At 55.9% G+C, this 9415-nt stretch overlaps 2 protein-coding genes across 2 annotated transcripts; both read right to left on the reverse strand.

The window, feature by feature from the left end:
- Nucleotides 1-1693: 1693 nt before the first annotated feature.
- On the reverse strand, nucleotides 1694-4895 carry LOC144934908 (uncharacterized). Its single transcript, XM_078861177.1, has 4 exons — nucleotides 4886-4895; nucleotides 4253-4524; nucleotides 3401-3513; nucleotides 1694-3071 (listed from the first exon to the last, which is right to left on the reverse strand). Exons 1-4 carry the CDS (start codon nucleotides 4893-4895, stop codon nucleotides 2741-2743), a joined length of 726 nt encoding a protein of 241 aa, XP_078717303.1. The 3' UTR covers nucleotides 1694-2740.
- On the reverse strand, nucleotides 4783-8426 carry LOC144934707 (uncharacterized). Its single transcript, XM_078860755.1, has 3 exons — nucleotides 7757-8426; nucleotides 6175-6280; nucleotides 4783-5240 (listed from the first exon to the last, which is right to left on the reverse strand). The coding sequence occupies exons 1-3, from the start codon at nucleotides 8005-8007 to the stop codon at nucleotides 5064-5066; spliced, it is 534 nt and encodes a 177-aa protein (XP_078716881.1). The 5' UTR covers nucleotides 8008-8426; the 3' UTR covers nucleotides 4783-5063.
- Nucleotides 8427-9415: the final 989 nt, after the last annotated feature.

Below are 9415 nucleotides of genomic sequence, written 5' to 3' on the forward strand. Positions count from 1 at the left end.
TGTACCGACGCCCACACACGCGGCGCGTACACGTGGAGCGTACAGGTGTGGGTGGATTGTTGGTTGGTGGAGTGTGGCTATGGGTGGAGTGTGAGTTGGGAGTGGAGTGTGGCTATGGGCGGCCCCCACCCCAGCACTTTAGGTGGTGCTCCCCCTCAACACTTGATTTTCACCTGGAAGCAACACTGAGCACGGGGAGGGATGATCGTGGGAGAGGGGAGCGGGGAAGGCCTCTCAGCCTCCAGCTTCACCTGGACACACCTGTCCTGTGCAGGTGACCTCACTTCTCTGCACCGCGTGGGGTCTCCACTCTGGGTCTAAGTGCCTTCTGCGAGTGTGTGTTTTTGTGTGTCTTTGTGTGTGGGGAGCGGTGGCGCACGTGGTTTAGCGCACTGCACCACTAACTCGACATTGTCCCCGCCCTCAGCTGGGTCGACTCGGCCTCAAATGAGAACCCACTGCGGCGTTTAAACATCAGCACTGGGGAGACAAAGGTGGCCGGGCGTGGTGCTGAAAACGCTACCTGCTCGTGCGCCGTTTTGGCCTCAATAGGTGATCGCTAACAGCACTTTCCCCAACAGTCTTTGCCGACTCTATTGGATGTATTTGTCTTTTTTCTACGATATTCACGATATGGATGCTTCCGTGGTGCGGCGGTCAGCAGACTGCACAATCCAAAGGCCGCCAGGTCGATCTCCCGATGCGGCAGTGTGAATGGGTTCGTCACAGTTCGTCACAGTTCGGCAGGTCAGTGTGGCGGTGGGGGGGGGGTGAAGTGTCGGTACTCCCACCTCTTCTGAGACGCTCTGACCAGAGTGGAAGAGGCGGCCAACTACCCTCTAGAGGGGGTTCGTTCTATTTGCATATTACCAAGTAAGGCCACAAATGACAGCTCAACGAAGTGTAAATTTACAGCAGCCAAATACTCTAAACACGTGATTCTAAATGTGGAGGGGAAAACCAGAGGACCCGGAGAAAAATCCACTCGACACGCAAACTCCAAATACACAGCAGCAGACGTCACGACCTCCTGTCGACCAGGCGAGGTCGTCAACATCTCCTAGCCACTCTGGCGCCCTTCGACAGCTTCCTCCAGTGGAGGCCCTTCCGCCAGCAGTGGGGCGAGCACAGCAATTGCAGCGCTGCGCCTCTACCTCGTCACGCGTGGTGTGTGTCGTCAGGGCGATATGGGTAGCGAAATAAAACAAAGTGTGCGGGTTTGATCCCCGGGTGCTTGTGGATGAACCTCGCCTCTCAGCAGTCCAGCGGGTGGACACGAGGTGGTGAGTACTCAAGGGACCAGGTCCCGTTTGAGTGACCCGGGGCACGGCTATGCGAGCAGGGGGCGATGGTTGCTGCTGTGTTTAATCCACATTGAGTAATTTACGGTGTCATTTTGGAGTTTCGTAAATTTCGAATATGGCCCACGAGGGCCGACTCTTGCGAACGCCTCGCGTCGTCCGCCTCCTGGTGGACGACGCGAGGCGTTGCACCCGAAACGTCATCGATCATCATGTATATATGTGCTTTTTTTCTTTTCTTTTAACACCACGATGTTCCGGACGAGTCAAGCCGAGTCGATGTGTATTCGTGAATCTGTGGCGCCTTCCCGGCACAGAATCTGGCCATAGAAGGCACCGTTACTATCGAACAAACTAAACACAAGAACATATCATTGTAGAAGTAAGCACACAATCCGTTTGGAAGGAAAATAAAGCAAATCCCAAGGCGAGTGTGAGTGAATTTAATTACCCATGGCGGTGCAGGAGAGACGCGCGACCTGGCACACGGGCGGCACGGGAGGGGCCTTGTTCATATTTACTGAGCCATGTGGCCAGGCTCTGGCTGGCGTGATATTTACTGCTACGTTTGATTCCTTCTCGTACAATATTGATTTTCCACAACGTATATCTTCACGTGATTTAATAAACCCTCTAGAATCTGGAACCCACGCAGGGCGGTGGCTCCGCTGCCGCTGCACGCGGCTCTCTTGTAGTCCAGCACTTGTGGAAGCAGCAGCGGGGCTTGGTGGATCACACACAGATGGGCTGTGCAACTCCCTTCCCGTGGGCGTCGAGGATGTGCCCATGCCCTGGCTCGACAGGACAAGGCGGTGGATTCATCTCCGTCTGTCTCCATCTGTGATTGAGCATCACCCCCCTGGGCCTTCTCTAGGCACTCGGCTCTCTTCCCGTGTGGTATCACCGCGCATTCACGGAGTTGGCCAAACATCCAAGTGTAGGATCACAGAGCTTGGGTGATTGTTCGTAGCACCGATTCTGGCTGCCTCTCCCGCTTGTCTGTAGTTTCCCGCGCCTCTGAGTCTAAGGAAACCCGAGCGTGGCGTAAACAAGTCTGTAACTTTAACTTTCAGGTGATATAGGTAAGTCCTTGCTTAACGCGCGCTGTTCACACACAATGCGTTCTTGCTACAATGCGGTTCTTCAATAAGGAAACGCTTTCCCACAACGCCGAACGTGCACCATTATAACGCGGAACGCGCCTTTTCTAACGCGGTGCATGAGTAGTCGACAAGGAACTACTTTCTTAGGCTGCGCGGCTGAGCGCTACGATACAGCACGCGGAATGATACAGTAACGCGCGGCGTACCCTCAGTTATTTGTCACGCCATCTCACTGCGTGTGTGCGTAGTTGTACGTCCTATCTCGCCGAACGTTATCGCTACATTTTTTAGGAACGCATCTACCGCGTTAAGCGAGGACTTGCCGTGTAACGGCACTCAGGAGAAGCGGCGAGCGGCTGCCTCGTCCACGAGCCACACGCGCGCCGCGCCGTTCCGGAACGCGCCGCGCCCCAGCGCCCGCACCACGCGGCCGCGCGCCTCGAGCGCGGGCAGGGACAGCGGCTCCCACAGGCCCCCTCCTTCCCGGGGGTCTCGGCAGGGGTCCCCAGAGGGGGCCTGCGCGGGGATCGACGAGGGTTTCGGCGGCGAGCCCTCGGTGTGAGTGCCGACTTTCTTCCGGGGGTCCCGTGCCCCCCAACTTGCGGCCCCCTTGATGCCGGCGCGGCCCCCGATCACCGGGGTGTTGTTTGTTGTCTCCGAGAGGAATCTGAAAAAGGGAGCCCATTAGTGGCGCCTGGTCTGCGTGGGGCGCGCGGGGGCATTGGGGCAGAATGCCACCGAGAATATATTTTAAATACGTTTTAAAACTTATCATACACGACTGTACTGTTACATTATTTAATTAGAAAAACAAGTTTTGCTGGCTGGCGTACGGGCGAGCATCCCACGACCTTGAGCCGGGTTCGTGTGTGCCGACGTCATCACGGCTCCCCCCGCACCCCCCATCCACGCAAATGCGTGACGAGTGCGAATAACAACAACAACAACAACCAACAACAACACTTTACAGGTAGGCGGTTGTTAATCTCAGCTCACCTGTAGCGAACCCTGGTGTACTTCCCTTCCCCGCGGGTCCCCGCTGGGCCCCCGCCTCCCACCGTTGTGGGGGGATTGGGGCCACGGCCACCGGCGGGCGTTTGACAGATGGCCTCGAGGGAGAGAGAGAGAGCAGAGGGCAGGCGGAGAGTCACGGGCGGGCAGGGTCACTGTTCCGGGGAGCAAACCGCTCTCCGAGCTTCTCCAGCGTGAAGCCAACGTGAACTCTTTCGTCTCGTCCACACTGTATCCAACCACGACCACGGCAGGTCACAACGGCGCACTTGCCGACACGCTCACCCACCTATCCACCCACTCACTCACCTACACACTCACCCATTCACCCGCTCACTCACCCGCTCAATCACCCACTCACGCACCACTCTCTCACCAATCCACTCACACACTCACCTACTCACCCACTCACCCACCACTCGCTCACCCATTCCCTCACACACTCACTCACCTACTCACCCACCACTCTCTCTCACCCATTCAGCACACTCACTCACCTACTCACCCACTCACTCACTCACACACACACTCACCCACTCACCACTCTTTCCCTTCGACTGCTCCACTCTGGAATTCCTTCTCCCGTCGCCCCCCGCTCCAAGCCCTCACAATAAACAACCTTGCTCAATTCAAGACCATGGTGCTGTTTGTTGCTGGCCGATTAATGCGTTGGGATTGTGACCATGTGCACAGTTTAAATACCTAAATAGCTCTAACCTCTCATAACAGGCATGTAGTAGGAGTCTCTTCAAAGCAGCTTTGAGACTCGGTGTCGCTTCCAGGATTACTAACTGGCGTTATTACTGCACCATAAATAGACAGACTGGGTCTAAGCACCTGCTGCCTCTGCTGCTCGCCGATCGCCGGGAGCAGGAACCAGGCGGGACCGAACCCCCCGCGGAAGGGGTCCCGGTGGGGGTCTCGGCCCAGGACCCCCGCCCCCCAGTTGGCGCCCTGCAGGCGGAGAAGACGCGAGCGACGCAGCGCCTCCTGGTGGCGGAGCTTGGCGATCAGCACCGCGGACAGCTCCGCCGACTCCACCACCACCACCCCCACGGAGACACGGAGACACGGGAGAAGTGTCAATGGGAGATACCGTGGAGACGAACCTCCGATAAGCACGGTTGGCTACGTACGGTGCGAAAGAAGTTCAACATACAGTGCATGCAGGAGACGCGGAAGGTACACTTGGAGAGACGGGAGAGACGAGGGGACAAAGGAGGCGCAGGGAGACACAGACACTGGAAACACGAGGTACCACGGAACCAGTGTGAGTGGGGATATGATGGGGGGGGGGGGGGGTGGGGGGCTGTGGCAGGAGAGACGCGAAGACGAGGGAGACACTGGAGACGCGAGGAGACCACGGGGCCAGACAGGAGACATGGGGTGGACAAGGGAGACACGGACCATCTGGCTGACGTTAGAATCAGTTATTTTAGGGAATAATGTCGATCCAACTCAAGGCCATACCTCTCATCATCGCCTTTCATCGTGAAGCGACCCCCGGCATAGTAACGTGGAAGCTACACCACTCGATTAGAAGCCTCCAGTCCAGGGGAAGCACCGCTCGGCACCCGCTCGGTCAGAAACAAAACGTTGACTTCGCTTCACTCAAACAAAACTGAGCTCAATAACCTCTCCCCGTGACTTACGAACGAAGCACGTGCCTGCCCGTGACATTGACCCCGAGCCTGACCTTGACCCCCACCACGAGGGACTCCTTCTCACCAGTGCACAGGGGCTGCGTGAGCTGGAGTTGCTCGAAGCGGAGTCGGGAGCGGTCGCACAATCGCCTGCCACGCGCTCTCAGCTCGCGCGCCGCGCTCTGCAGACAACGACAACACGGATGCCAGGTGTCGTCGGTGCCACACGTGACACGTGCAGGTACTAGGGCGTCACGTGGTGCTACAGGGAGTCACGTGGTGCTACTAGGGCGTCACGTGGTGCTACAGGGAGTCACGTGGTGCTACTAGGGGAGTCACGTGGCGGTGCGGCTGAGCGGGTGTAACTTCTCATTGAGTATTTCTGTCGGCGCTGGTAACGAGACTGAAGTAGTGGCACGTGAGTGGTCGCCACGCCACCATAGGGGGAGGTTTACTAGATGTGGTGTGCCGAGGTGGGGAATTTGTTTTTGTTCTAGCTCAGACCCGGCTAAGATGAAGCCCTGGGGGTTGACAAGAGAGGTCACCCCCTCTCAAACTATAAACTAAACTTTGAAACATTTTTTGCTTATTTTACAGAGCAAGGCCCACTGTAGCTCTTTTCAGAAGCGACCTGGCCACAAATGAGAGCTCAACGGAAACGCGTGGTTTCTAAATGTGGAGGGGAAAAACCGCAAGAGCCGGAGAAAAATCTACACAACCACGGGGAGAACACGCAAACTCCAAATATACGGCAGACATCAGGGTCGGGATCGAGCCCACGGCCCCTGCACACCGGGAGAGGTCTTCTTGATTCTTTCGGTAAAGTCACGTAGAAGGGAAATATAAAATAATAAAAATAAAAATAACATACAATTCTCACGACGTTTCGGCCACAACGCAAGCAGCCGTCCTCAGGTGAAGAACAGGTCTGTCGGAAAGACAGACCTGTTCTTCACCTGAGGATTGATTGTATTTTATTGTTATATTTTTATTATTTATTATTTCCCTTCTACGTGACTTTACCGAAAGAACCAAGAAGATGAATCCATGCAGTCACGAAAGCTTTAAATCTAAACCGGGAGAGGTCGTTAACATCTCATAGCGCCCCCCACGCACCTGGCACCTTGCGGGTCCCCTCGGCGGGGGCCCCTTGGGAGGTCGCTGCTTGCTCGACTTCAATCGTGGGAACAGGAAAGTGTCCGCCTCGGCCTGGCCCAGCAGCCTGGGGGGGGGGGGGGCGGGGTGGTGAGGAGCGTGGGGGGGAGGTGGTGAGCAGCGGGGGGTGGGGGGTGGTGAGGAGCGGGGGTGGTGACAGCGGGGGGGGGGGGTGAGGAGTGGGGGGGGCAGCATCATTTGAAATCTAATTTCTCGCTCGATATTTCCGGAACGCTGCAAGGCTGGCTTTCCGTAGGGATTAGCGGCGTAAGGCACTACCACTAGATTTCAGGTACACGTATTCGCAATTATCCTATATTATATTGTAATGTACCCTCATTGCTCTCGCCCTATGCACTCGACGTGTCCACGTTCCGATGTGTTGCCGCTGAGATGAATCAGTGAGTGCGGGGACCACAGCGAGACGTCATCGCCGTCCTCCCTCTCCCAGCATCAGCTGACGTGGAGGCGTGCCCGCAAGGGGAGCGCACAGGTCGCCTTCCCGACTCGCCGCACCTCCATCAACGCGCACTGTCCCGGCGCGTGGGGAGGTCAAACAACCCCCCGACTATGACCGACTCAGCGTGGGGAGAGGCCCTCATCCAGCAGTGGATTAACAAGGAAGGGCTGTGGACGATTACTCCTGGTATCTTTCATATCTGCTGCTAGGCATGGCGGTCGACCATCCGACGAATCCCCAGGCGCAACGCTGCTTAGCTTACGAGATCTGACGGGCTCATGGACGTTTCGGGTGTTGTTCCTCATAGCCGCTTGGTGTGTCTTTGAGTTCCACATTAGAGACCACGCTTAGAGGTCATGGTTATAGGTCAAGGTTAAGGTCACGGTTAGAGGTCACGCATTCCTCCGCACAGCTCCGGGAGTCAGGGAGCCGTTCTCAGGCAGAGGAAACAATCGCGGCCGCTGAGTCAACAGCGACTCGGGACAGAAACCCGCGGTCGTTCCCCGGGATCAGAGGTCGCGTCGAGCCGGCCCCTCCCTCCATAGAGGAGGACGGATGGAGACAAATCTCGTCCCACTCTCGAGCCCAATCCACCAGCGTAGGGATCGCCTGTCGATTCCGCTTAGAGCGGTCACCTGTACGAGTCGTTCATAGCAAGCGCTGGTAGGAGTTGCTTGCACCCTGTTTGGAGCCTGCATCAGCATGTTCACCTGCGCACAGGTGAGTTTAGGAATCTCAGTCTCACCTGTACCCAGGTGAGTTCAGAACCCCACTTTCACCTGTATACAGGTGATACCAGAACCCCAAGTCTCACCTGTACGGAGGTGAGTTCACCCCCAAATCTCACCTCTACGCAGGTAAATCGAGACCCCTCAGTCTCACCTGTGCCCAGGTGAGTTCAGAACCCCACTTTCACCTGTATGCAGGTGATATCAGAACCCCCAGTCTCACCTGTACGGAGGTGAGTTCAGAACCCCCAAATCTCACCTCTACGCAAGTAAATCGAGACCCCCCAGTCTCACCTGTACGCAGCTAAGTTCAGGAGCTCCGCAGACGTTACCTGCGCACGGCTCCTGTGCTCACCTGTACAGCTGCTGCACGTACAGGGGGGGGTCCTTCGCGCCCCCCGCCGCGTCACCCCCACAGTCCACCCCACAGTCCACCCCCGGGACGACCCCCAATTCTCGCGGCTCTCCCCGTGGGCTGCTGTTGTTGCTGCTGCTGTTGTTGTTGTTGCTGTTGTTGCTTTTGTTGCTGCTACTGCTGCTGCTGTTGTTGTTGCTGCTGCTGTTGTTGTTGCCGTAGCTGCCCCGCCGTGGGCCGCTGTTTTCCATGTCGGCCGCGGGTGGAAGTCGCGGCGACTTTGAATGAACGAGGCGGAGGAGGTGGACGAGGTGGACAAGGCGGTATCCGACCTTTTTGTTTAATTTGAAATGGAGGAGCTGTGAGTCACTCTGTGAGACCCGCGGGTCAGCGGCGGAGAGTGATGGGACTCTCTCTCTACACGCTCGACGACACAGGTGCGCGAGTGTGTCAGGGAGCAGTGTGGCAGTGAGTGTGTCAGTAAGTGTGTCAGTGAGTGTGTCAGTGAGTGTGTCAGTGAGTGTGTTAGTGAGTGTGTCAGTGAGTGTGTCAGTGAGTAAGTCAGTGAGTGTGTCAGTGAGTGTGTCCGTGAGTGTGTTAGTGAGTGTGTCAGTGAGTGTGTTAGTGAGTGTGTCAGTGCAAGTCAGTGAGTGTGTCAGTGAGTGTGTCCGTGAGTGTGTTAGTGAGTGTGTCAGTGTGTTAGTGAGTGTGTCAGTGCAAGTCAGTGAGTGTGTCAGTGAGTGTGTCCGTGAGTGTGTTAGTGAGTGTGTCAGTGAGTGTGTTAGTGAGTGTGTCAGTGCAAGTCAGTGAGTGTGTCAGTGAGTGTATCAGTGCAAGTCAGTGAGTGTGTCAGTGAGTGTGTTAGTGAGTGTGTCAGTGAGTGTATCAGTGCTGAGTGTGTCAGTGCAAGTCAGTGAGTGTGTCAGTGAGTGTGTCAGTGATTGTGTCAGTGAGTGTGTCCGTGAGTGTGTTAGTGAGTGTGTCAGTGAGTGTGTTAGTGAGTGTGTCAGTGCAAGTCAGTGAGTGTGTCAGTGAGTGTGGTGAGTGTGTCCGTGAGTGTGTTAGTGAGTGTGTCAGTGAGTGTGTTAGTGAGTGTGTCAGTGCAAGTCAGTGAGTGTGTCAGTGAGTGTGTCCGTGAGTGTGTTAGTGAGTGTGTCAGTGAGTGTGTTAGTGAGTGTGTCAGTGCAAGTCAGTGAGTGTGTCAGTGAGTGTGTCCGTGAGTGTGTTAGTGAGTGTGTCAGTGAGTGTGTTAGTGAGTGTGTCAGTGCAAGTCAGTGAGTGTGTCAGTGAGTGTGTCCGTGAGTGTGTTAGTGAGTGTGTCAGTGAGTGTGTTAGTGAGTGTGTCAGTGCAAGTCAGTGAGTGTGTCAGTGAGTGTGTCCGTGAGTGTGTTAGTGAGTGTGTCAGTGAGTGTGTTAGTGAGTGTGTCAGTGCAAGTCAGTGAGTGTGTCAGTGAGTGTATCAGTGCAAGTCAGTGAGTGTGTCAGTGAGTGTGTTAGTGAGTGTGTCAGTGAGTGTATCAGTGCTGAGTGTGTCAGTGCAAGTCAGTGAGTGTGTCAGTGAGTGTGTCAGTGATTGTGTCAGTGAGTGTGTCAGTGAGTGTGTCAGTGCAAGTCAGTGAGTGTGTCAGTGAGTGTGTCAGTGAGTGTGTCAGTGCAAGT

Source organism: Lampetra fluviatilis, chromosome 11 (genome assembly GCF_964198595.1).
Source record: "Lampetra fluviatilis chromosome 11, kcLamFluv1.1, whole genome shotgun sequence".
In the NCBI taxonomy this organism is placed as follows: domain Eukaryota; kingdom Metazoa; phylum Chordata; class Hyperoartia; order Petromyzontiformes; family Petromyzontidae; genus Lampetra; species Lampetra fluviatilis.